This window comes from Canis lupus, chromosome 1 (assembly GCF_003254725.2).
Source record: "Canis lupus dingo isolate Sandy chromosome 1, ASM325472v2, whole genome shotgun sequence".
NCBI classification, from domain to species: Eukaryota; Metazoa; Chordata; class Mammalia; order Carnivora; family Canidae; genus Canis; species Canis lupus.
Genome location: NC_064243.1, coordinates 108506292 through 108533434, shown reverse-complemented (window position 1 = coordinate 108533434; position 27143 = coordinate 108506292). Strand labels below are relative to the sequence as shown.

Sequence of the window (27143 nt, the reverse complement as noted above, 5' to 3'; positions counted from 1 at the left end):
ACAGAGTGGGGGCCAGAGACAGTGCAGCCATATCACAGAATAAGAAACAGCAACAGGTCCTGTGAGACGGGCAAGGCATCCGTGCACCTCATCCACCAAGGCTAGCCTGGGCTTGCCTGGTGGGATCCTCCAGTAGAGGCTGGGGAGACTGGTCACTTGAAATTACAATGCTCTGTCTCACCTCCATGCAGTCCCTCCTCTCTGCCAGGCCTACTCCTCCTCTCCTCCATGGTTCAGCTGCAACACACCCTCCTCCAGGAAGACCTCCCTGATCTCCTCAGGCTGAGTCCCTGGGGCCCCTCTGGGATGCTCTCAGCTCCCTGCGCTCTGGGGCATCACTGTTTGGGGACAGGTCCACTGACTCTACCGGACTGGCAGGCCCAGGGCTGTCATGGTCACCAAGTCCACAGGCTGGCACCAGGGAAGCTCAGTGGATGTTAATGACTGATTGAACATGCAAAGCAAGCTTCCTGAGACTCAGACATTTTTTTGATGTTTGGTTTGTGCTTTCCCTTGCCGCTTCCACCGGCAGGTAGGGGAAGCAGCAGGAAGGAAGTGGACTGACCAGCACCCACCTTGGCAGCGCTCCCAATGGGTCGGGTTGCTGGAGCTACAGGTGCAGACACAGGGATCGCCAAAGGGGCTGCAGCTGTGTTGTCCAAGGACTTCTTAGCCCCTGGGGGACTCTGCCCGTCCCCCTCTGGCCTCAGCACCTGTCTCAGTGGCTTGCAAAACTCCGTGCCAAACACCTAAATGCAGAAGACAGAAGGCTCTTTCAGATTCCCAGTAGGCAGGACAGGAAGAGCTGCTCTGGCCTGAAGCGCCGGACAGCCCTGACTCCTGGAACCCCTGCCCAGGCTTCCCCCAGGGGGACAGCTGCATCCTGAGATAGATGACATCCAGGCACCTACTCCCCAAAAAGCCTGCCAGAAACCCTGAAAGCAAGAACCTACTGCGCGCGCCCCTTCACCTGCTGCTCCTGCTTCCCTCGAGGTGATGGCCACTGGTCGCTGTGAAAACACATGTGGCTGCTCAGCCCTTTCTCTGTATAAAACATCTGGCTGCAATTCTTGCAGACATAAGTGCTCCTTGGCTCTGCCCAGTCTGCAGGACCCCCATTTTGCTGGTTACTGTGAGGAGACATGGCAGGAGGGAAGAACAGGAGAATGGGACTCTGTCCCCATCACTAATTTCCTTTTGTTTTTTTCTTTTTCATTTTTAAGTCTGATCCACTGATAACTCTTGAACCCTAAGAAGCGGAGACAGGATACCACAAATCTTCACAGCTGGGTACATACCTCTTCAAGACTAAAGCAGAAGTGTTCTGTAGTTTTTAGGGTATAGATCCTTTACCTCTTTGGTGAGGTTTATTCCTAGGTATCTTATGCTTTTGGGTGCAATTGTAAATGGGATTGACTCCTTAATTTCTCCTTCTTCAGTCTCACTGTAAACCGTGTGGAGGTTCCTCAAAGAGTTAAAAATAGATCTTCCCTACGACCCAGCAATTGCACTGCTGGGGATTTACCCCAAAGATACAGATGCAGTGAAACGCCGGGACACCTGCACCCCGATGTTTATAGCAGCAATGTCCACAATAGTTAAACTGTGGAAGGAGCCTCGGTGTCCATCGAAAGATGAATGGATAAAGAAGATGTGGTTTATGTATACAATGGAATATTCCTCAGCCATTAGAAACGACAAATACCCACCATTTGCTTCAACGTGGATGGAACTGGAGGGTATTATGCTGAGTGAAATGAGTCAATCGGAGAAGGACAAACATTATATGGTCTCATTCATTTGGGGAATATAAATAATAGTGAAAGGGAATAGAAGGGAAGAGAGAAGAAATGGGTAGGAAATAACAGAAAGGGAGACAGAACATAGACTCCTAACTCTGGAAAACGAACTAGTGGTGGTGGAAGGGGAGGAGGGCAGGGGGTGGGGGTGAATGGGTGACGGGCACTGAGGGGGGCACTTGACGGGATGAGCACTGGGTGTTATTCTGTATGTTGGCAAATTGAACACCAATAAAAATAAATTTACAAAAAAAAAAAATAAGACTAAAGTATCCAGAACTCGGGTGACCCAGGGTCAGGGCATAAAGGCCACCTGAGGAATCTGAGGGGCTGAGCTCCCCCAGGGTGTGCAGGGCATGGCTTCTGAACTTACCATCCACCTGCCACATTCTCCTCCTTCAGCGGATGGGGGAGCCGGTAGATATTTCCACCCTAAAGATGAAAATACATGTAAGCCAACATGTTGGAAAGGAAGTATACAAGAGCTACAACTGTAAAACTCTGAGAAGAAAGCATAGGTGTGATTCTTCATGACCCTAGAGGATGCACTGGTTTCCCAGATAAGACCAAAACAAAAAGACAGAACTGACAAATCTGACTCCATCAAAATTTCTAACTGCTGTGCTTCAAAGGATACCATCAAGAGAGTGAAAAGACAATGGTAGAATGGGAGAAAATCACAGCCAGTCACAGGCCTGGCAAGGGATTGTATTCATGATATATAAAGAACTCATATACAGCTCAATAAGAAAAAGTCCAATAACCCAATTTAAAAATGGGCAAAGGGTCCAAAAGACACTTAGTGTAAATGATTTACAAATGGGGGGCAGCCCGGGTGGCTCAGTGGTTTAGTGCCACCTTCAGCCTGGGGTGTGATCCTGGAGACCCGGGATCGAGTCCCACGTCAGGTTCCCTGCATGGAGCCTGCTTCTCCCTCTGCCTGTGTCTGCCTCTCTCTCCCTCTCTCTCTGCCTCTCTCTCTCTCTCCGTGTCTCTCACGAATAAATAAATAAATAATCTTTTTTAAAAAAGATTTACAAATGGCCACTGAGCACATGAAAAGATGCTCAGTGGCATTAGCCACTGGAGCAAAACAAATCAAAGCAGTGATGCAATACCACATCACACCTAGGAGGATGGCTGGGATACAAAAACCTGGAGAACCACCAGGGTTGGTGAGGATGCAGAGAAAGCAGAGTCCTCCTATACTGTGGGTGGGGATATTAAATGGCGTGGCCACTTTGGAAAAGTCAGGCAGTCCCTCGGACGGTTAAGCACAGAGTTGCCTTATGACCTAGAAATTGCACGCTTAAGCATTTCCTAAGAGAAATGGAAACCTATGTCTGAATGGAAACTGGTGTACAGATGTTCACAGCAGCACTATTCCCAATGGCCAAGAAGTGGGAACAACCCAAATGCCAATTGATGAATGGATTAACAAAACGTGATGCGTCCATACTGTGGAATATTACTCAGTTGTATAAAAGAGCAAAGCACTGACAGGTGCTAGAACACAGACAAAACTTGAAAATACCACACCAAGTGTAAGAAACCAGACACAGAAGGCCACATAGTGTATGACTTCAACCACGTGAAATGTCCAGAAAGGGCAAACCCATAGACACAGGTAGATTCATGGTTGCCAGGGGTCGGGAGGGATGGAGAGATTGGGGGGACAATTCAGGGTACAGGGCTTCTGTTTGGGGTGATGAAAACGTTTGGCAAAGAGTGGTAAGGGATGTACAATCCTGTGAATATACTGAGAGCCACTGGAGAGTACACTTCAACATGGTGAATTAAATCATGTGTGCTGTCAAAAAAAAAAAAAAAGAGAGAGAGAGAAGAAAAAGACAGCTCTGGGGTGACAGGAAGGGTGCTGGACCCCGGGCCGTCACAAGGAAGGATGGCCCACCTCTCTGCACCCAGACCTGGTGGATGCCACCCACAAGGACGGAGCTACCATTCCACAAGCGCTGGCTGGCATCGGGACCGAGACTCCCACCAGGAGAGGCAGGGCATCGTGCGCAGGAACATTTACGGGGGCAGAACTCTACCTTTATGGTCCCTGAAGAATTTAAGGAGGGCAATCCAAAAGGAAGTGAGAGGCAAAAAGCAAGCCAGCAGAAAAAGCTCAGGGGGATGGGGTGGGAAGGGAAGGATCTTTGACAATGCTGAAGACCTCATTCTGGCTCTTTCGGGGGAGGGGGTGACAGGAAGAGCCACAATCTCTGCAAATCTGCTCTGGAGGAGGATCCCCAAGGATCAAACACAATGCCTGGCCAACCAATAGGTGCAGAAGCAAGTCACACATGGGACGCAGGAGACTCTGGCCTGGGGCCTGGACAGGTGGGTCAGAGGTTGGGGGTGGCATGAGGGCAGGGCCCACGTACCTGGATTCTGTTGAATATGGTCAGCTTGGACTTGGAGTCCTGGGGTGGCTCTGCTGGTGGTCCAGCTGATGAGAAGGAGGCCATGGCTACCTGGCTTGGGGAGGCCGTGCAGCACATATCCATTTTCACCTTCTCCTTCCTGAAGCCTGAGAAGCGCTGGGACCTAGGGTTGCCGGAGAAGAGCCTGTAGCCTCCGCCCCGGGTGCAGGCCTGGCTCTTTTCGCCTTTCCCGGCCCCCAAAGCTGGGCCATTCTCCGCCTGGGCCTGCTTCCCAGGGAGCGGGGCTCCGAGGGTCTCCTCCCCACCTAACTGGGTCTGCCGGGGGCCCCCGGGGGAGAAGATGTCCCCCAAGTCCAAGGTCCCTTTAGTGGATCTCAGCTGCTTGGCTAGAGAGGAGATGTCTGGATTCCCAGGAGGGTCCAATGATGCCGCTGTGAGGGGCAGCGGAGCAGTGGCCACCTTTGGTCCTCCCTTGGTGTCCCGTCTGGTGCCGCCCGGAGAGGCCTCTCTGGGGAACCCGGGCGTGGTTTTCTTCCTGCGGCCTGGGGACCCCTCTGGCTCCGGGTATCCAGGGCCAGCATGGAGAGAGTCAACAGGAGTTGCTGGTGGTGGGGGCTGCTGCGGCCATGGCCCCGGCAGTGGCTTCAGGGCAGCCTGCTTGCCCTCGGGCCCCGGCAGCTGGGAGAAGATCCGCTGGGACTTGGCAATCATTTGGAACACCTGCATCTGCTCGTGGCTCACCAGAGACTCCTGGGACTTCAGGAACAGCTGCCGGAAGAGTGGAGTGGCATCCGATGGGAGCCCGCTGGGCTTCTGGGCATCTGGGAGGCTGGGCTCCCCGGGGTTCTGCCGCAAGAAGGAGTCGCAGTCAAACTTGCTCTTCTTGGAAACCCAGGAGTCGTCTTCTCCGCCAACATATCTGGGGTCCCCTGAGGCTTCCCCAGGTGCCTTCAGGAGCGTGGCAGGGAAGGGCAACGCGTCCTCCAGACTGGGGCCTGAGTTGGGCAAGGGTTCCCCCACGGGGGAGGTGCTGCTGGGGCCAGGGGCTGACTCGCAGCCCTCCCGAGATGGCACTGACGGGGGCTTGTGGACCATGAACACATTGTTCCCTTTGTTCTTGGGGCAGCCGGGCAGGTTCCGGAGCCACTGGAAGTTGTGGCTGGCTGGCTGGGAACTGGTGGGGACCGTCTGGGCTCGGAACAGAGGCAGGCAGGCAGGTAGGGGGCCACCCTCAGGCCACCCCTCCAGGGTGGGCGGCACTGGGAGCAGAGGGGGCTCAGACTCAGCCAGGTCAGTGCCCCCATTCTCCACTGCTCTTGAGTGGACGGCTGTGAACATGGCTGCAGCAGGCTCCTTCCTTGGGGGACGAGGCTCTTCCGGAACGTCAATGCCCAGGTTTCCAGGGGCCACTGGGATGCCACCTGGGGTGCAGGAGGAGGGCCCGGAAGAGGGTGCGCAGGGACAGGCTGTGTTCCTCCCCTCACTGCCATCTGAGGGCCCCGCGGCGGCCGGGCCGGGAGAAGGGATCTTCTGGTGGACGATGCTGCTCACAATACAGCGCAGGAGGTCTCGGTTGGGCAAGAGGGAGCTGGGGGACCTGGCTTCTGGGGGCACCAGAGATCGCAGGCCAGCGGGTGCAGGCTGGCTGGCCCCCTCGTGGGCGTGGGGGGAGTCCCCACAGGCTTCCTCTTCTGGGGGGGCTTCTTTTAGGATACACAGACCATGCTGGACCTCGTAGTGCCGACGTAGGGAGCGGTAGTCACAGTAGCTCTTGCTGCAGCCCTGCTCGATGCACACGAAGGGCTTGGTCTTCTGGTGGGTGAGCATGTGCCCAGTCCTGGAGTCACACGAGAGAAGTCAGTCAGCAGGTTTCTCAGCTGCCCCTTACCACACACAGAACCCCAGGTGTGTCCCCAGGGGGTGGCGGTGCATCCATCCCATCAATCAGAAGCTACACTGAGCCTCCCTGAGGAAAGACCCAGGCAGCCACTCTTATGGGCAAAGCAATGCAAGGGGTGCTCCCCTCCCTCACCTTCGAGCAAAACCCTTATATGAGGGGAAAAAAATCAATGAGAGCCAGATTGGAGTTCCCCAAAGTGAGTTCCCAAGGAACACCAGTCCTCCAGAGTCACTCCCTGAGGACGTGGGCTCAGCTGGCAAGGAAGTTTTGAAAAAAAAAAACACCATTTGCTCCTTGGAGGTTCAGCGTAGCAAATTTAAAAGCTATATAGTGCATAGAGAGACATCTCTTTAACCTCCCATATCTCTCAAACCTATGTGCCCACAGAACCATTTATTTAAACAGCCCCTCCTAGCATCCTTGAGGACCAAGGTTCTGCAGGACACAGTGAAGGAGATGCTATCTTCAGGATAACCATTCCCTTAGCCAAAGGAGCCTTTGCCTTCCCATAGCACTCCTCTAAGGAGACAGCTACCTGGAACCCACTCCAGCAAAAAAAAAAAAAAAAATTACAGATGCCCATCAGTAAAAACTTTCTAGCAGTCAAATGTGCCTTCTGTAATTTCTGCAATTATAAATGAATACAAATATGTACTACATCTATATCATACTTCTATGTACATTAATATATCCTAAGTCTTGCTCTGGGTTCCCAACAGCCCTTCCCTGGATGGTCTAATCAACATGACACATGGGGTATCTCCAGTAAATAATACAGCCCTTCCTCAAAGGCTGGCCTTGGCCTCCATCTGAGGGCAGCTGCAGAGGAGGAGTCGGGAGATTCCATTTCTAGCCCCAACCATAGTTAGGTGCATCCTAAAAATGCAAGGATTTGCCATCTACCACTGGCAAGTCTCTTAGTTTGAAAAAAGTCTGCCTTTCCTGCCTCATTAGCAAGAAAAGCTCATGATTTTCCAAGATACTGAGAACAAAGGGAATTCTGGCTAACTCTTAAAGTGGGCTTTATTTTTTACATCATGAGTTTAGGAGGGCAAAATGGAGTTAAAAAAATTAATGCTCCACTAACATATTCTATAAACAGGCATTTCAGAATCTCTCAGGCCCCTGAGTTATTCCCATCCACACTCCTCATGAGACGCAGATCCATTCTCCTCGGACACCTGCCAGGGCCTCCAAAACATTTCTCTCTAAAGTTAGCCCAATTCCCTGTGTGACAAAATTCTTTTGGGAGTGAGCCCTTATGTGTCCTGAAACCCACAAGGGTCCTGCCTGCAGAATTGAGGCAGTGATTTCCTCCCTGGTGTGAACATGGGGGCTGGGAAAAGTGATCTGCTCTGGGAGGAGCGAGCCCTGGGCTCAGGAGCACTGGCAGTGGGAGAAGAGAGGTACATCTGCACATGGGGTCACAGCCATCTTGGGAGTGGGAGGGGACCCCAGCTGAGGGCAGGCCTGGTTGCCTGGGAGGGCGTTAAGGGAAGTGGGAGCATGCCCACTCCCCACTGGCCCCTTGACCGTGCTCCCACATACAGGTGGTCCTGGCGCTTGAAGGCCTTGCTGCAGATTTTGCAAACGTGCTTCCTTTCCTGGCTGTGCGTCAGGTAGTGCTTGCTAAGGGAGCTGGCGCTGCTGAACACCTTTCCACAGAGGCTGCAGTCCAGAAGCGGGTTCTGGGGGGAAGTGTGCTGCCGCTTGCCTTTCCTGGTACTCCCACAGGTAGCCCTGCCTCCTTCATCAGCCTCCTTAGGCATCTTGAGCACGCCAAGGCCCAGGTCTAAACAGAGGGAGAAAGCACAGGTTACAGACATGTGGGGATGACAAAGGGCATGGCTAAGGCACTCGGCAAGTCTTGGGGCCATGACCCACTGGGGTCAGGACAGCGTCTTCCAGCTTCAGCCACCTTGGGCATAGAGAAAAGGATGCGAAAGAGAAGAGATCCCAGCCAGGCCATGCAGAGGGACAGCAGCTGTCTGAAGCACTCCTAGGACATGGAGGTGAGGAGGTGACTGACCAACATGGGCCAGGCCACCCATGGTGCTCTCAGAAGGCCAACCCAGAAAAATACAATCTAAAGCCTTAGGAAAGTATAAATCCTTTCTTCCAGCCAATTCCACCTCTGGGATCTTAAAGTAAAAATACACAGATTTATACAAAGAAGTAGCTGGCAAAGTAGTTAACAGCAGCACTGCCTGGATTCCCTTTAGACACAACCTAACATTTGATAAAAGGGCACACAGGTGACTGCTTGATGGTCTGAGTGGTCTAGAACAGCATTTAAGATAAAACTATAGGGGATCCCTGGGTGGCTCAGCGGTTTGGCACCTGCCTTTGGCCCAGGGCGTGATCCTGGAGTCCCGGGATCGAGTCCCACGTCGGGCTCCCTGCATGGAGCCTGCTTCTCCCTCTGCCTGTGTCTCTGCCTCTCTCTCTCTCTCTATGTCTATCATGAATGAATAAATAAAATCTTAAAAAAAAAGATAAAACTATGGAAAAACATCCAACACAAATGGACGTTCACGCCGCGCTACTCACTGAGAAAACAGTAACCTGCTACAAAACACAAAAAGACAAATAAATCTGAATAGAAAACAAGCTGAGAGAATGGCATATACTGGTAGGATTGTGGGCCTCTTCTTTTACTCTTTTTGTGTATTTGAATGCATTTGCATTTCCATGTTTTCTGTGTCCCTCTGGGTAAAATGATAAAAGGTATGTTTAAAATCATTCACCTGAGGAATGGGAGGAAGGGGGTTCGTCAATTATTCCAGGGCCAGTGAGTAGGGAAGGAACAGACTGCTTCTGCTTTGTTCCAAGGGACAGAGATAGGTTTGCTTTCCTCCAGACTAAAGAGAAGCTGATTTCAAATCACTGGAAATGCAGGGGCCATGGATGCGAGGACTCTGCAGGCTCCTGCTATTCCCAGCATTCCCCTCCTCGCACTCATGGACACTCCACAATCATCTATTGGACAGACCAACAGTGGAAGATACTCCTGCTCTTTAGAGTGGTCCTCAAAATGGATTCAGACTGCCTCATGAGATGGCAAGTTCAGAAACCTCCACTTCTCTGGGGTGCTGCCAGGGGCAGGACCCAAAAATCCAAGGGCCCAGGGCTCAGTTGGTTAAGCATCTGCCTTCAGCTCATGTCATGGTCCTGGGGTCCTGAGATGGGAGTCCCACATAGGGCTCCCTGTTCAGCAGGGAGTCTGCTTCTCCCTCTCCCTCTGCTTGAGCTCTAACAAATAAATAAAATTTAAAAATAAATAAACCAGAAAACCAAATGTTGCAAAAATTTGACAAGGACACTGAAAATCAGGCAGAGGCACTGGCCTGAGAAGCTGCCTGATGCTCACAGAAGGCAGTGTTACAAATATGTTATAAAACGGTGTATTGGGATGCCTAGGTGGCTCAGTGGTTGCATGTCTGCCTTAGGCTCAGGGCATGATCCCGGAGTGCTGGGATTGAGCCCCACATCGGGCTCCCTGCATGGAGCCTGCTTCTCCCTCTGTCTGTGTCTTTGCCCCTCTCTGTCTCTCGTGAATAAATAAATAAAATCTAAACAAAAGAAAAAACGGTGTATGTTCTCTGACAGGCAAACCTCCTTGAAGGAATATGTTCAAAGAACGTGGCCAAAAAAGGAAACTCAACACATAAAAAAGTTGTTCACAGAAACGCAAACAGTCTAAGAAACAAGAATACAAAGAGCACTATGGAGTAATTTATGATGATGAGGGAAGACCTTTATGTAAGAAAGCAAATACACTACTTTTAAAAAACCTCAAATTGGGATCCCTGGGTGGCGCAGCGGTTTAGCGCCTGCCTTTGGCCCAGGGCGCGATCCTGGAGACCCAGGATCAAATCTCACGTCAGGCTCCCGGTGCATGGAGCCTGCTTCTCCCTCTGCCTGTGTCTCTGCCTCTCTCTCTCTCACTGTGTGCCTATCATAAATAAATAAAAATTTAAAAATAAAAATAAAAATAAAAAAATAAAAAACCTCAAATTGCATCACATATTCACTGCCCCTGAGCAAAACCATGTTTTTCTGAGTGCCTTCAGTCATGTTTTTCAAAATCTACGTGTGGGAGCCAGACTGGGGAGCTTTCCTGATGTTACTTTTCTCTATTTCCTAAGTTTTCATTAGTAACTGTGTACTATTTTCCTAATTGGGAAAATGAATACAAGTGTTACACTGGCCTGAAGTTAAGCTGGAGAAGTATAAGGAGTTAGAATTTAATATACAGTGGACTCCTGTTTTTATGAGATATAAAAAAAATTCAAGTTTAAAATACATTAGGAAAGGGGATCCCTGGGTGGCTCAGCGGTTTGGCGCCTGCCTTTGGCCCAGGGCGCGATCCTGGAGTCCCGGGATCGAGTCCCACGTCAGGCTCCCGGCATGGAGCCTGCTTCTCCCTCCTCCTGTGTCTCTGCCCCTCTCTCTCTCTCTCTCTCTCTCTCTATCATAAATAAATAAATCTTTAAAAAATAAAATAAATAAAATAAAATACATTAGGAAAAATGAACTAGGTTAATGATTTGTGGGATACCTGGACAGCTCAGTGGTTGAGCATCTGCCTTTGGCTCAGGGCATGATCCCGGGGTCCTGGGACAGAGTCCTGTAGCAGGCTCCCCAAAGGAAGCCTGCTTCTCGCTCTGCCTATGTCTCTGCCTCTCTCTTTTATGAATCAGTAAATAAAATAAATTTTTAAAAAAAGGTCGGTTAATGATTTGTAATGCACGGACAGGGACACAGACCCCCATGAAAACCTAATGAAAGCCATGGTTTCTCTGTTCAGCAAAATGCACCCATATTCACACTACCAGCATTTTTCAGGTAGCTCCTGTGGCCAGGGCTAGGCACCTAATCCCATATTCCCTGGGGTTGGCCCAGTGCCTAAACACTGCACATGTCCCATGATTCTAGGATTTTGTGTCAGCTATCACTCCAACATAGTGATAAGGCTGACCCTTAGTCTACTGCGTCTTGTGTGGAGAGGAGGCTTCATGAGTTTTTCATTTTAGCAAGTTTTCAGGACATTTCCTGAGCTGCTTATCCTGACATTAACATCTGTTCTGCAGAGCCATCATGGACGTGGTGCTCCGTGCATGTGGTATGAATTAACTATCGAAAAGCTCTGGCTCGGGCAGCCCTGGTGGCGCAGCGGTTTGGCGCCTGCCTTTGGCACAGGGCGCGATCCTGGAGACCCTGGATCGAGTCCCGCGTCGGGCTCTCTGCATGGAGCCTGCTTCTCCCTCTGCCTGTGTCTCTGCCTCTCTCTCTGTGTCTCTATGAATAAATAAAAAAATCTAAAAAAGAAAACCAAAAAAACAACAACAAAAAAAACAAAACAAAAAAAAAAAAAAGAAAAGCTCTGGCTCAGTCAACCCATCTAAGCTACTTACCCAAGAACCCAGGAAAAGAGTTAGCAAAAATCTAATTTGGGGCACCTGGGTGCCTCAGTTGGTTGAGTGTCTGACTTCTGATTTTGGCTCAGGGCATGATCTCGGGGTTGTGAGATTGAACACGGAGTCAGGCTCAGTGGGGAGTCTCCTTGAGATTCTCTCTCTCTCTCTGCCCCTCCTCTTATGTGCTCTATTAAAAAATAAATCTTAAAAAAAATTTTTAGGTCGGATTTATCTTGTAAGGGAACCCTGAAAGCAAACCAAAAAACCAAATGAAAATTGTACCAGGGCCTTTCGCCATTCCATCAGCTCTCCTTTTGCTCCTCTGCTGTTGAAGAGAGAAACTTAGAACTAAATCAATGGACTGTCAGGGATGAACTCTATTGATATGGATGAAAATACCATCTGTCCCATGTTTTACAGTCCACACAGTGCTTTTACATACATTTCTTCTCTTGCTTTTTACTGCTATCACTCTGAGGCGAAGCAGAGTGGGCATTATCATCCCCCCACTTCACGGATGAAGATACTGAGGCTGGGGAAGGTTAGACAGCCAAGTGGCAGACAGACAGGATCCCAGGGCATTCTGAAAATGTGAAAGGGGCCTCTGAGATGTAATTGGTAGGGAAGTCTCCTGTGAACTCAAAGGTCTGCCCACATCACACACAAGATTAGGACATTCAGAAACGGCCAAGTTTCTCAACATTATTTCTTAGGATCAGTATTCAGTTTCCTTGACTAGAACACTGGAAACAATTCCCAAGTTAAAAAAGAAAGTGATTGTCCCCTGTTCCCTATTCACCTGTGGAAGGTAAATATTTTCTTATCCACTCCGTGCAGAAGCAATCTCATAGTTGGCCACCAGGGTTTTCACACAGCCCTGTAGGCCCTCGGACCCAGGTGGACAGCCTCACCTTGTAAGGAAGCCTGAGATTCCGGATCTGCATACTCCTCCAGCAGCTTCATGGAGTCACTGTCCTTCCCGGAGTACAGGGACAGGGTATCTAAGTTGTCCTCCAGTGCCTCACTGGGCATGTCAGGCGTGGGGAGGCTGGAGTCCAGGTCCAAACCACTCAGGCCAGCATAGAGCAGGTCACGTGTGCTGGGACCCAGATCCCGGTTGAGGGTGTCGCTGCAATTGAGTCCCTGGCTCTCGGAAAACGAAGGGAGATGCATCTCTGGAGGAAGGGCACCCTCGTCCCCAAGGCTGTACTGGTCCATGGCTCTCCACTGCCAGGTCTTGGCTAAGACCTACTCTCCAAACAAGCAAGGCCGTGTAAGGAGTCAGGGAGGAAAAGCTCTTGTTGATGTCTAATTCCTAAAAATGAATGAGGAGGAATTAAAATTATGAGATGGCAATACAGCATGGTGGATAGAGCGCGGACTTGGAATTCAAACAGACCTGTGTTTGGGTCTGTTCTCTGCCACTTAACAGCCATGTGAATGTGGGCAAGTCACTTAAGCTCCACGAGCCCCAGTTTCCTCATCTGTAAACTGGGCATAGAGTACCTCCATCATAAGGTTGTTGTAAGTAATAAATGAAAGGATTTCCGGCAACATGGACAGAACTGACCTCTTTCTCCAGCTATAAACACAGAGAAATATGACAGAAGATAATTTTTAATATATAGCCAAGCTCAAGAGACAGGTAAAAACCCCATGTGCCAGCAGCAATGAGAAAACTTAAAGAAGGGGTACCTGGGTGGCTCAGTTGGTTAAGTGTCTGCCTTTGGCTCAGGTCGTGATCCCAGGGTCCTGGGACTGAGCCCCACAATGGGCCCCCTGTTCAGTGAGGAGTCTGCTTCTTCCTCTCTCTCTACTCTCCCCCTGCCAGCTCATGCTCTCTCTCTCAAATAAATAAAATCTTCAAAAAAAAAAAAAGATAAAAGAAAAAAAAAAGAAAAACTGCACACAAGCCTAAAGAGGTACTCCAAGAATTAGGAAGGAAATAGGGTGATGAGAGACAATAAAACCTAGCATGAGAAAAAGAGTAAGTCAGTATGGGACAAGAACAAATATTTTTTTTTTAAAGAAACTAGTGAAACTTGCATGAAGACATTTAAATTCAAAGCTCACTGGAAGGGTTCAGCAACAGAAAAACAGTGCTGAAGAGAGAAATAATAAACTGGCAGAGCAATCTGAGGAAATTCCCCTAGAACTCAGCACAGAGAGATAAAGAAATGGAAAATACGAATGAGAAGCTGAGACAGTACAAATGGAGAAGCAAATGCAAAAAATTAACAACGTCCAATAGACATCCCAGAAAGAGGAGAGAATACAGAAGACACTACATCCTTTTTTTTTTTAAGATTTTATATTTCAGTAATCTCTACACCCAGCGTAGGGCTTGAACTCAGCCCCAAGATAAAAAATCACAGGCTCCCTCAACCAAGCCAGCCAAATGATCTGGAAAACATGGCATCTTACAGAGATATTGGAGGAATTTCCAGAATTGCAGGGATACAGGGTCCCAGACTTAAAGCTCCTAATTCTTAAAGATACATGGTTAATGACTAACCACTGCAAGGCAGAGCAGGGGGAGAAAAAATGAATTCACTCAACACACAGCAGTAGAACCACTCATCACTAAAGACAGAGAGAAAACCCTAAAAACTACCAGAAAGAAGAGGGAGACAGCCTACCAAGAGACGATGACTAGCCTGATGGCAAATATCTTGGAAGAACGGAGGCTAGGAGACAAGGAATAACACCTCCAGCAAATAATGGAAGGGGGAGAGCCAGCACAGAACTCCACATGCAGGAAAACTAGTATTCAAGAGGGCACAACAATGACCCTTTCAGACAAGGCATACGAAATTGCTCATACAGGAGCCCTGGGTGGCTCAGTGGTTGAGCATCAGCTTTGGCTCAGGGGGTGGTCCCGGTCTGGGGATTGACTCCAACATCAGGCTCCCTGTGGGGAGCCTACTTCTCCCTCTATGTGTCTGCCTCTCTCTGTGTGTCTCAGGAATAAATAATCTTTTTTTTTTTTTAAAGAAGTTGCTCATAGACCTCAGTTCAAAGACTAATATGGGGGATCCCTGGGTGGCTCAGCAGTTTAGCACCTGCCTTCAGCCCAGGGTGTGATTCTGGAGACCCAGGATCAAGTCCCACATCAGGCTCCCCATATGGAGCCTGCTTCTCCCTTTGCCTATGTCTCTGCCTCTCTCTCTCTGTGTCTATCATGAATAAATAAATAAAATCTTGGAAAAAAAGACTAATATGGGTTTTGAATCATTTGGAAATGAAAAGACAATGATTAACTCTGTACTTTATGTATGCTAAAAGAATCTAAGTGTAACTACCTAAAAAAAAAGGAATAAACTACGTAACATCTGAACTAGTATTTATCCCACTCCCCAAAAAAGAGAAAAAAGACTCAAATTACCAAAATTCAAAATTAAAGTGGGAACAAAAATAGAGATTATAAGGGTTACTACAAACAACTGCATGCCAAAAAATTAGGCAACTTCAAGATAAATGGGCCAATTCCTAAAAAGACACAAGTTACCAAACTGACTCAAGAGGAAACAGACTCTCTGCATAGCCCTATGGGAAGGAAAAAGATTGAGCTAATAATTTAAAAACTTCACACCCATGCCACTGCAGAAACAATGAAAAAATCAACTTTATTGGAACTCTGGAAAACAGTCAAAGGTTTGCAGCAAACAAATGGACCCTCAGCAAGACAAAGGTGAATGAAACCTGGTAGGAGGACGCTGTGGCATTTTAACCTACTTCTGTCTCATCACCCACACTACCCCCACCCCTAGCAGTGGTTCTGAAGACAGAAACCACATTCTGGTGGAATCTTCTGGTACAGAAAGGAACAGAGATAATCTTGTTCTTACATTGCTGAGCTTGTCTGTCTTGACCTGTCAGATGGCTCCTGAAGGGAGGATACAAAGGTCTTACCTGGATTTTGCCTAACCTGGAACTTCCTCAGGGCACAGCCACAGGGATGACATTTGTTGAAAATGTCAAAGGCAATATTGTACACCCACAATTAATATAAACGCATGTTAATTATACTTCAACTCAATATGCTCAAAATAAATAAATAAAAACAATGAAGCAGGTGCTGCAGCCCAGGGCAAAGGATATCGATGAGCCCAAGAACAAACATGCCACTGAAAGCCAGGGAGGAAGAGCTGGACAACGGGAGGCTTTGAAGAGGAAGGGCTTCAAAAAGCTTCCACGCCAGCAGTTTCTTACAAAGCTAAACATGGTCTCGCCATACAGTCCAGCCATCACAGTCCTTGGTATCAATCCCAGTGAACTGGAAACATATGTCAACATAAAACCTGCACACAGAAGTTTATAGGAGCTCTCTTCATAGCTGCATACATCTAGAAGCAACCAAGATGTCCTTTAATAGGAGAATGGATAACCAAACTATGGCACATACATACAATAGGATGTTATTCAGCAATAAAAAACAAGGAGCTATCAAGCAACAAAAAGACATGGAAGAACCTTAATTGTGTGTTGCTAAGTGAAAAAAAGCTGGTCTGAAAAGACACATTCTATGATTCCAACCATATGGCATTCTGGAAAAGGCAAAACTATAGAGACACTAAAAGACTGGTGGTTGCCAGGGTTCGAGGGGAAGGAGGAGGGGTGAATAAGTAAAGCACAGGAAGAACTTTGAGGGGAGTGAGGCCATTCTGTGTGATTCATGTAACAGTAGTTACGTGACATTATACATTAGCCAAAACCCACAAATTACACAACACAAAGAGTGAATCTTAATGTAACCATGGACTCTAATTAACTAAAAATAAAATAAGTTAAATTACATAAGTAAAAACCATCCACATTATTTTAGGGAATTGAGAAGGCCATGTGCCCAGGGCAGGCACATGCTCAGAAAACACTCACGAAGGCTCTAAGCTCTCACTTCTGGGTGACCTTGTCTGTGAAAGCAGGAAGTAAAGGTGAAGGCAGAGATGTAACTCCCACTGAGTGCAGAAGTTACACTCACACAGAGCCCAAGTGCAAAGACTGGGAGATACATTTGGGCTCCAGGCATTTAAGGAAATCTTTGCCAAATCTTAGCTGACCACAAACTAACAGAACACAGACTTCGCTGACCACACATGACAAAGAATATAGTCTACAAAAAGAGTCTACAAAACATTCTAACCCGTAAGCAGTAGCAGTAACAAATGCTAGGGTAGGGGGAAGGAAAATCTGATTCCAAGAGTCACCATGTTATAATATTCAAAATGTTCACTTTCTCAACAAAAAAATTACAAGGCAGAGAAACAAAGTGTGACTCAACGAGAGGGCCAACCATTTCATATAAATGATGGAATCAAACAATATTAGCTTTTTACATCTGGCTGCTTTCACAAAGAATAGCATTTTCAAGGTTAATCCACACTGCAGTGTGCACAATTACTTCATTACTTTTCAAGGACAGATAATATTCCACAGTCTGCAGATAGCACATTTTCTTCATTCATTCATTGATAGGCATTTGGGCTGTTTCCATTTTGAGCTACTACGAATAATTCTGTCCTCACCTAAACTTTGAGTAAATGTTGATGACCTGCTGATAAAAAAATCTGGTGGATCCTAGAATAACTGGAGTTTAGGTCTAGATTCCTAGACTATTGGTTTCTACTGTTCTAAAACATTCTTTCTGTGTTGAAATGTAATAGAACAGCTGTGCCCACAACACCTGCACTTCACATCATGCATCTATACCTGTGTGTCTATGTGTGGAGCCTATCGGGGGAACTCAAAAGGTGAATACAGGCCCACAAGAGTACAACTCTAGATCTAAAATACGGGGGTAAATCGATGCAAATACTATATTTTAAGTAAACTTCAGTGGCTCTGGGGCAGCACCTGGTAACCAAATCATTAATTCTGCATCCACACCTACGATGACTCGAGTAAATGTAATAAATACTGTAAAGAGTAACAGATGAGTTCAGGTTTGCCCACCAAATGAGATCTAGGACACTGTGGCATTGTCAGAGCTTTTTGGGTTTCTAAATTGCAAAGATGGGAGTGCGGACCATAGAAATTTTTATTCTGAGGCAAAATGAATTTTTCTGCCTATTTTGAAGTTTCTTGTACAGTGCTGTAATAAACTCTCTTCAGTACTCCAAAGAGGAAAGAAGCCATCTCTTTTTGTAAATTCTAATAATAAAAACAAACCAATAAAATAAAATAGCATTGTTTAAACCAAATATGAAGTAATATTTCATAAAATAAAATATGAAGCATTTTCTCCTTCTCAGGTATCACACTAAGAGCTTTCCATGCATTAATTCACTCACTTTACAACCCAGAGGTAGGTGCTTTATTACCTCCATTGTAGAAAGAAGGAAAGGGATTGATTCTGAGACACTAAGTAATTTGTCCATAGTCACATGCCTAACAAGGAGTTGAGCCATACCTTAAACCCAGATATTCTGACTTTACAGTTGGATTCTTACCCACTACACCATACTAATTCACCACAAATAAATTTACACTGCATTACACCAATTAATCTAGAAAGCACGAAAGGTGCCAGATAAGGGCAGAAATCCCCACAGGCCTAACCACCTGCTTCCCAGCATACTCCCAGAGTCCACAGAGAAAACTGGTCTTATTACCACTTGGGGCAGGCAAGCCTGAAGTCCAAAGGCCATGTTTTGATATTTACATCCTTTCCAGTTAGTAAAGCAAAACCCCCTCAGCCAATATTGAACTTGCTCTTGTTCTGTCAACAGAGAAATTCAATTCAACAAGTTTTAGCACCTTCTATGTACAGGGCTCCCCGATAATCCCTGTGGGGCAGGGTTTGTGGTCACTTGGAACCTTACAGGCATTCCCAATTCTTTCCAAGAATTTTCTAATTTTGTGCTTTCACTTGGAGAATAACCTAAGAGAAGAAAATCAGTCTGTGTGGATTACTGGTTTACTACCTTATAACCCAGTACTACTATTTGATTTCAACACCCAGGGTATGCTTATAATCGCACCAATACCAAAAAAGGATGATTTTAATTGCCACAGGCTAATCAGAAGAGGACAGAGGTGGATTGAGCTCCTAATAATGCCTTTGGGGTCACCTAAAAGCCAAAAGACATCGTGGTACAAACAGAGGTCTTACAGTTGTAACTGAGAGGAAAGAGATGGGGGACCTAGGACATCACAGGGTCTGCTAAACCCACAGCAGGATGGTGCAGCAGTCAGTAAGATGTTTGTTTCAAAGAAGCTATTCCGTTTCATCAAAATAGCACCCCTCCCACTAAACTCATGTTTGTAATTTGAATTACACTGGTTTCGTTGCCTTGTTTTACATTTCATTTGCAAATTGATTTTGGCTTTATAGTGCCACAAAAACTGTAAGCTTTAGAAACATATGCCTTGTTTTATCATCGTTTATGCCTTGTTTAATAGTTTAAAAAACAATTTAAGCCAACGCTTGGGAGCCAAAGCAATTTTAATGTTTTTCTTTTAAGAAAGGCATGTCATTCTATGACTGGTGGGAGCAGGAGCAAACAGTGATTCTCCTGTGAAATGCTACAGCCTCTTGGGAAATTAATCTGCCATTTGTTCTAGCCTGCAGCAACAGGTACACAAACAGGTAAATAACATTTACCGAGTCATTGGATGGAAAGGGACAATCTTAAACACTTAACTGCTTCTATCAAGATGTTTTATTTCACCGGTAGCTAATCTGATTATTTTTCTTTTTGTCAGCAAGTCGAAAAATCTGTCAGATTTTTTTTGGACACAGCATCGCTGTCCAAAAGATTTTTGTGTGCTGATGGAAACGGTCTAAATCTGCACTGTCCGGTGGCAGCCACTAGCCCTGAGCAGCTAACAAGTGCCTAGAAATGCAGGAGATGCAACCGAGGAACTAAATTATCTATTTTATTGAGCTTTTGTTAAATTTAAATTTACATAGCTACAAGTGCTTAGCAGCTATCATATTGGACGCTCACCACAGATCTGGAGACTTTTCATTGAAGTAAGGCTTTACAACTTCTATTTAAGAATCTTTTTTTTAAATTTTTATTTATTTATGATAGAGAGAGACAGAGAGAGAGACAGAGACATAGGCAGAGGGAGAAGCAGGCTCCATGCACCAGGAGCCCGACGTGGGACTCGATCCCAGGTCTCCAGGATCGCACCCTGGGCCAAAGGCAGGCGCTAAACCGCTGCGCCACCCAGGGATCCTCTCTATTTAAGAATCTTGAGGGGAAGGGGCACCTGCCTGTCTCAGTTAAGCGTATGCCTTCGGCTCGGGTCACGATCCCAGGGTGCTGGGATCGAGTCCCATGTCGGGCACCCTGATCAGGGGAGAAACCGCTTCTCCCTATTCCTCTGCTACTCCCCTTGCTTTGCTTGTGCACTCTCTCTCTCCGTCAAATAAATAAAATCTAAAAAAAAAAAAAAAAAAAAAAGGAAGAAAGAATCTTGAGGGGCACCTGGGTGGCTCAGTGGTTGAGCATCTGCCTTTTGCTCAGGTTTTGATCCTGGAGTCCTTGGATTGAGTCCCACATCAGGCTTCCCACAGGGAACCTGCCTCTCTGTCTCTCTCATGAATAAATAAAATAAAATCTTTAAAAAAAAATCTTGAAAAAGGAGTACCTGGCTGGCTTAGTCAGTGGAGGGTGGGATTCTTGGGTCTCCCTGCCACGAGTTCAAGCCTGTGTTGGGCACAGATCCTACTCCAAATAAATCAATGAGTTCTAGTATTAAAAAAAAAAAAAAAAAAAAAAAAAAAAAAAAAAAAGATCTGAGGCTCTGTCAACCCTGAGTCCCTGTTCCTGAAAAGAAGCAACTGGCTGGAGCTGAGAAGTGCTGCTGCTTAGGACAGAGTAGGCACTCTCCAGTTTGCCAGAGTCCTCACCACTGCCTAATCTCTCACACCCTCCCTACCTTACTCATTTATATGCCCTGCTAGGCCCCTGGAGACCTCTTCCTTTATGACTGATTTGTACAGTTTCCCTTGACCAGCCTCTCTTTACTCAGCTTTACTGAATGAAACCTTTCAACATCAGGCTGAAGGGGCCCCTTCCAACATCTGAAGTCTGAGACTACCTCTCCCTCCATCCAGATGCCATAAGCACCTGTCTGACAGGTCACTGAACGCTTAACCTCAGACGGCTTCAGAGTCTAATTCTGTCTCAGGTTCTTCTATTTTCCCCAGACCACAAGCTCTAGGATGGCTGTTCCTCTGCCTCTGTGTCCATACTTCTCATGGCATCTTACCCAGCACAGAACTATCTCCGATCAGAGAAAGCTCTCTGCGTTCCTTTCGCTATTGAGGGAGAGGATTCCACTGGGCCACCTCTTTTCCTCTTTAAAAAAATGCCCCAGCCTACTATTCTGTCTGGTTTTCTTTCTTTCATTTTTTCCCCTCAAGCACCATCTTCTCCTTTCCCTCTCTGCATCAATGTTACCAGGGAGACAATGATCATGTCCGAGTAAGGTCAGATTGTTGGAAGCTGGGAAATATGAGAGACTTGCAGCTTCTACCCCAGCTATGCAAGTCCTTGCCTTGTTTTCCTACTCCAAACATTATCACAACTATAGTCTTGTTTTGTTTGGCCTACACAGTGCTTTTTGCAACAGGGTTAGTCACCAACTTTTTTTTTTTTAAAGATTTTATTTATTCATGAGAGATATGCACACAGAGAGAGAGAGAGAGAGAGAGGCAGAGACACAGGCAGAGGGAGAAGCAGGCCCCACTCAGGGAGCCCAATGCAGGACTCGATCCTGGGACTCCAGGATCACGCCCTGGGCCGAAGGCAAGCGCCAAACCACTGAGCACCCAGGGATCCCCTTTTATAAATATTTTATTTATGGGCATCCCGGGTGGCTCAGTGGTTTAGCATGTGCCTTCAGCCCAGGGTGTGATCCTGGAGACCCGGGATCGAGTCCCACATCGGGCTCCCTGAGTGGAGCCTGCTCCTCCCTCTGCCTGTGTCTCTGCCTCTCTCTCTCTCTCTCTCAAGAATAAATAAATAAAATCTTAAAAAAATTAAAAAAAATAAAGATTTTATTTATTTATTCATGAAAGACACACAGAGAGAAGCAGAGGCACAGACAGAGGGAGAAGCAGGCTCCCTGTAGGGAGCCTGATGCAGGACACGATTCCTGGACAGGGAGGGATCATGCCCTGAGCCAAAGGCAGATGCTCAACTGCTGAGCCACCCAGGCGTCCCATTCACCAACTTTTTTTTTAATGGGGAGATTTCAACTAGATATATTAATTTCTGGCTTTTCTTGAAAATTATTAGATTTTGCATTTCGTGATAGTTATTAGTAGGACAGAGATGAGGGATAACTGCCATTTCTGAACAGATGTTCCCAAAGATCCTTGCTTTCTTCCTGTCTGGCCCCTATAATTATGATCAATATAGATACCAACAATAGCAGCACACACTTGAGGCTTTGTCCTATGCCAGGCACTCCTGGAATCACTTATGGATCATCTAATTCCCACAACACTCCTTTGAGGCACATCCTCTGTTCTTAACCCTGTTTTTACAGATGAGGTAAATAAAGCCCAGAGAAGTTAAGTAACTGCCCAAGATCAAGGTTAGAATTCAACCCCGGGTATTCTGATGTCAAAACCGTCACATGTAACCACTCATCTATGGTAGGATTCCACACCTGAGACTGGGACTCCTGCCCCATGTGCCGTACGTCCTTTCCTAAGCTGAACAACCAAAGAACACTCCCTCCCTTGATCATGTAACCATTATAATTTAAACCATTAGGGTAACTCATCTCTTCTGCTCATTAAAAGAACAGATTTACAGCTCACATTAAGAACTAGATAGAAGACAAGGAGGAATCAGAAAACTATGACTATGCTTTCTAAGAAAATTTCTCACATAGAATTAACTAAGGGAGGAAAAGAGACCTCAAGCCTTCTCATTCCAAAAGCTGATCCTAGCATAAAATACAAATAAGCATTAACATCTAGAACAGCAGGTTTTCCAAGTGAGGCGGATGGGGGTGGGAAACCTGGGGGGTCCTCAGAGTCTTGCAGGGATTCTTCGAGTCAAAACTATTTTCATAATAATATTCAGACATTACCTGCCTTTTTCATTCTCAGTGAGACTTTCCAGAAGCTACAGGGAATATTTCAAAAGGCTGAATGCAGTAGCAGAAATAAGATTCTAGGTGACTCCAAAAGGTAAGACAATGCCACTATTCTCACGAAATTTCTTTCTGAAATATCATCTTTCAAAAAATATTTAAAATAGTCAATTTTGTTAACATAATAAGCTTATCACTTATTTTTAAATGAATAAGTAGGGATCCCTGGGTGGCGCAGCGGTTTGGCGCCTGCCTTTGGCCCAGGGCCTGATCCTGGAGACCTGGGATCGAATCCCACGTTGGGCTCCCGGTGCATGGAGCCTGCTTCTCCATCTGCCTATGTCTCTGCCTCTCTCTCTCTCTCTCTGTGTGACTATCATAAATAAATAAATGAATAAGTATTTTAAAAACGTATTAAACCTCTAATAGTGCAAATATCAGCAGTATAGAGTTCACGTGCACAAATTCTCTGGGATCTTCAATGATTTTTAAATATAAGGGGGGGAGCCCTAAGATCAAAAAGCTAGAGAACTGTGGCTGTAAAGAGGAAAAGTCCTGCATCCACATGTGCCCAAGTGGGTGAGTATCTGTGTATGCAAGTCTTACACAGAAAGAAACCCTAAACCAAATATTCCAAACTGGTGGCCAGCTGGCATGTTTTGTAAGGGCTCCACACTGCCTTTAAATACCTATTAAATTCATTGTCACCATTTACAGATCAAAAGGTTTGACATAAATATAGTGTCTCTTCTCAAAAACAATTTTTTTTTAAAGTTCTGGCAACACTGTCCTGGCATTTCCACTGACTGGTATCACTTAGATGGGGCACGTGACCTTTGGTTCATCACACTGCAGGCATTTACCAATATGCACTATACATAACCTTTTCCTTATCTGACCTCACAAAGCAGAAACTTATAATGGTTTCATCATCGGTACAGAGACTTGGGCCAATTAGAAATCCTTCTGAGAAAGGAAGGAATCCTGACAAAGAAGGGATCTGTGGACAGGGGCAAAGGGGAAAACTCACCAGGAGAAGAACAAATGAGTGAATCTCCAGGGAACAGGAGGGCCCAATTTAGGACCCACAGGGAGGGGGTTCAGGTGACCGTCAGACCACTGGATATTTCCTCCTGGAACTCCGGGTAGCAAATTCAGGACACTCATCCAACTTCTTGTGTCCTGAAAGCAGCTGGTGGAAAGGAAGGGGCATTCAGAACTTGGGTCCCCAAAGAAGCAAGCACACAGGTGTGAAACTGTGGGGATGACAGGCAATTTTTGGAAGAAGGAAGGAAGCAATACTAAATTGGGGAGATCTAGATAGGGAAAGGGTTTTGCAGTTAAGGGAGTTATTTTTGTCTTTTCCTTACTTTCCTTCCTAGGGAAGGGACCTGAGGGGTTTGCTGGGAAAAGCCTAATTGGGGTAAAACTGGTGATGGACAAAAAAGGGATTTTTGCTGAAGAGGTCGAGAAGAGCGTTGGAAAAACAAGTATTACATGAGAAACTGGAAGAACAGAGCTCCTCTGCTATCAGTGGAAAGATAGGACAAAAAGGGGGGCTCTTGGTGGGCAGAAAATTTTTGCTGGAAAGAGATCCTGAATGGAGGAAAAATCCAGAAAAGAAAAAAATATATATATATTTATATTCTTTTTTGCTAGAGAAAGTTTCTAAAAGGAGGTTGAAGGGTATAATCAAAGAAGAGAAGAGATTTTTGGTTTTGCTGGAAGATCCTAAAAGAAAAATTCGGGTCCCCTATTCAGGAGGAAAGGTGATTTTTAGCAGAAGGCCTGGAAGCTAGAGCGAATGCAAGGCCGCGGTGCAGAAAGCGCCGAGGTCGGTAGGGCCCGAGGCGCGAGCCGGGGGGGGGGGCTGCGAGGGGGCAGTTGGGGCCTGCGGGGCGGGGGAGGTAAGGAAGGGGATGCAGCGGGCCAGGGGCCCCCCCAGGAGAGCCTTCTCCAAGGGCGAAGGGCCTGCGGGGTGCAGCGGGGCCCGGAGCTGTTGGGGTGCAGAAGGTGCGTGCGTGACGCGGGGTGAGGGGCGCCCGCCGCGCCTGCTGCGCTCCTCGAAAGGGAGATGGGCCCCCTAAAAAACAAATATATAAACGAATTAGATTTTAAGGGGGGGGAGGGGTTGAAAAGTGAGGAGGGGCGGGAAGGGGGGGGTAGGGAGGAAAGGGAGGGGGCAGGGGCAGCAGCAACCGGGTTTTACCCGCCCCCGGGGGCTCGCGCGCCGGCCTCGAGCCTCGCGCCGGGCGGGCCTCCCAGCGGCCCCCTGCCCCCCTCGCGCCGCCCGCCTCCGGGCGCGCACGCGCACCTCAGCCCGCCCCCGGAGCGGCCCGCTCACCCGCGGCGGGGGCGCGCGTGCGTGGCTGCGGGTCCCCCCACGACACCCAGGGCGGCCTCGCGCGCCCCTCGCGCCGCCCGGGCTCCCGGCGCGTGCCGCCCGGCGGCGAGGTCTCCGCAGCTATTGGGCCTCGGACGGGAGGGGGCGGGGCCACGCGAGGGGCGGGGCTTGGTGCGGTCAGGTGACCGACGGCAGGCGGGAAAGGAGGCGGTTGGTCGCCATTTTGCGAGGGGGGCAGTTGAGGCTGGGAGAGAGTCAAAGTGGAGCCCGGGAAGGGCCTGCGGCGGGGGCGGGGACGGGGGTGGCGAGGGGCCGGCCTTCCGGGCTCCCCGACACCCGCACGCGGAGGCCCGGAGTCGGTCGGCTCCGGCCATTGTTCCTGGAGGGCGGCGTTAGAACGCAGCGGCGGGGGACTCGGGCTCCCAGCGGCCGCTCCGAGCTGCGGTGGCCCGCGGTGGGGGCTGCAAGGGCGGGGTCCCGCCCGGCCGGGTCTCGGGGTCCCTCGAGGCAGCCGCGGCGCGAGCGGGAGCCGCGAAGACCTGCTCTTCGGTGGGCTGGGAAGATGCGGCTACGCGGCCCCGTCGTGCCGGGGGTGGGGGTGGGGGTGGGGGTCCAGCTCCCCGCTGGGTCCTGCTGGGCGGAGGGATGGGACCGGGGTGAGCCGTGGCCTGAGGGTGCTACCCCAGAGCCCCCAAGACGGGCAACTCATCCCCTAGGAAGTGAACCCCGACCATCTGAGGAGTTCGAGAGCAGCTTTGCAGGCGCCTGGGTGGGAATGGGGACCCCCCCCCCCGTACCGGAGCATAAGGGCATCTGATTGGGGTGATGGAAAGATTCTAGAAGTGAGCGGCGGTGGTTGCACGCCGTGCTGAATTCACTAGAAAAGGTTGGATTTTATGGAAATAATATCTCAGTAAAGTTTTGTTGATTTGATTTTTTTTTTTTTTGATCCCTGGGTTAGACGGACGGAACAGAGAGGATAAGAAAAAGACCAGCATTCTACTTTTGGATTCCTTCATTGAGCAAATATTTATTGAGCTTCTGATCTGAGATAGAGCAGACGGAGCAATGTCTGAGTCAGACGCACATTCCCGCTCGAGCTTGTGTTCTCAGCAGCGCTGTCCAAATGATACAGGATGCAATGACATGAAATTAGCTTTAATAGTACAACCTAAACCAAAATGTTGGGGCACCTGGGTGGCTCAGTTGGTTAAGCACCTGCCTTGGGCTCAGGTCGTGATCTCAGGGCCCTGGGATCCAGCCTGGCATGGGTCACACTGCTCAGTAGGGAGCCTGCTTCTCCTTCTTCTGCCTACCACTGCTTACTTATGCTCTCTCTCTGTGTGTCAAAAAATAAAATTGTAAAAAAAAAACACAAAATGTTATTTCAGCATGTAATCAATACAAAATTTTTAATAAGTTCCTTTTTTTTTTTTTTGGAAAGTCTGGACATCTTAATCCAGAGCAGTCACATTTTGAGTAGAGCCACAGGTAGCTTAGTGACTCTGGGACTGAAGAGCATACCTCCAGTAGGAGACAGGAAAATACATTTAGAATGCAATGTGGTTATACTTTAAAGAAGAAAAGAGAACGGAGATTATCAGAGGATGCTATTTGATAACAGGTCAGTGACGGTCTCTCTGGTGAAGTTACACTGAGCAGAGACCTGAAGGAAAAGATTTTAAAAATAGCTGGTGGAAGAGCAAGTGCAAAGGCCCTGAGACAGGAAGACGTGGATCCATTTGAATAATAACAGAGACCAATGTGGCTGCATCTATGTGGACAAAGAAAAGGGTATACTAGGCATGGATTGTGTAACGCCTTGTAAGTTCTGCAAAGACAGGAATTAAACACCTTTCAATTTAGGAGAGTTTTTTTTTTTTTTTTTTTTTTTACTTATATAGCAAACATTTTAGAATATGGAATTTTTTTTTTTAAGATTTCATTTATTTATTCATGAGAGACACAGAGAGAGAAAGAGACAGGCAGAGGGAAAAGCAGGCTCCATGCAAAGAGCCTGATGTGGGACTTGATTCCGGGTCTCCAGGATCTCACCCTAGGCCAAAGGCAGGCGCTAAACCACTGCGCCACTCAGGGATCCTGGTTCATGGGAGTTTAAAGAACAGGACTTACACTCCTGGAATAAATCAGTATCTTCCCATCCTTTGACAAACATTTAACACTTTATGGACAAAGAAGATAACTTGTGACATATAACACAAAAAATTA

The 27143-nt window shown here is 47.5% G+C and overlaps 1 protein-coding gene and 1 long non-coding RNA gene across 5 annotated transcripts in view; one reads left to right on the top strand and one right to left on the bottom strand.

The window, feature by feature from the left end:
• The window catches only part of ZNF541 (zinc finger protein 541), a 45565-nt gene extending 20552 nt beyond the window's left edge, over positions 1 to 25013 (bottom strand). Inside the window, exons 1-8 of one of the 3 annotated variants that reach the window (XM_025424494.3) lie at positions 24915 to 25013; positions 23601 to 23762; positions 12421 to 12824; positions 7638 to 7881; positions 4190 to 6026; positions 2173 to 2231; positions 971 to 1130; positions 576 to 749 (exon numbers count right to left, since the gene is read on the bottom strand). In XM_025424494.3, the coding sequence (XP_025280279.1) occupies positions 576 to 749; positions 971 to 1130; positions 2173 to 2231; positions 4190 to 6026; positions 7638 to 7881; positions 12421 to 12727 (2781 nt within the window). In that variant the 5' untranslated portion in view covers positions 12728 to 12824; positions 23601 to 23762; positions 24915 to 25013. Of the gene's footprint in view, positions 1 to 575; positions 750 to 970; positions 1131 to 2172; positions 2232 to 4189; positions 6027 to 7637; positions 7882 to 12420; positions 12825 to 12908; positions 13092 to 23600; positions 24686 to 24779; positions 24830 to 24914 lie in introns of those variants that run through there. The other 2 variants (XM_025424493.3, XM_025424495.3) reach the window with 2 other exon arrangements.
• LOC112645233 (uncharacterized) lies at positions 18353 to 26771 on the top strand. 2 transcript variants are annotated; one of them, XR_003127011.3, is made up of 5 exons: positions 18353 to 18471; positions 18977 to 19097; positions 19214 to 19484; positions 22587 to 22667; positions 25876 to 26771. It is a non-coding gene; the product is annotated as an uncharacterized LOC112645233 (long non-coding RNA). The 2 variants fall into 2 exon arrangements; XR_004807230.2 differs by having other exon boundaries at positions 18380 to 18471; positions 18973 to 19097.
• Positions 26772 to 27143: the final 372 nt, after the last annotated feature.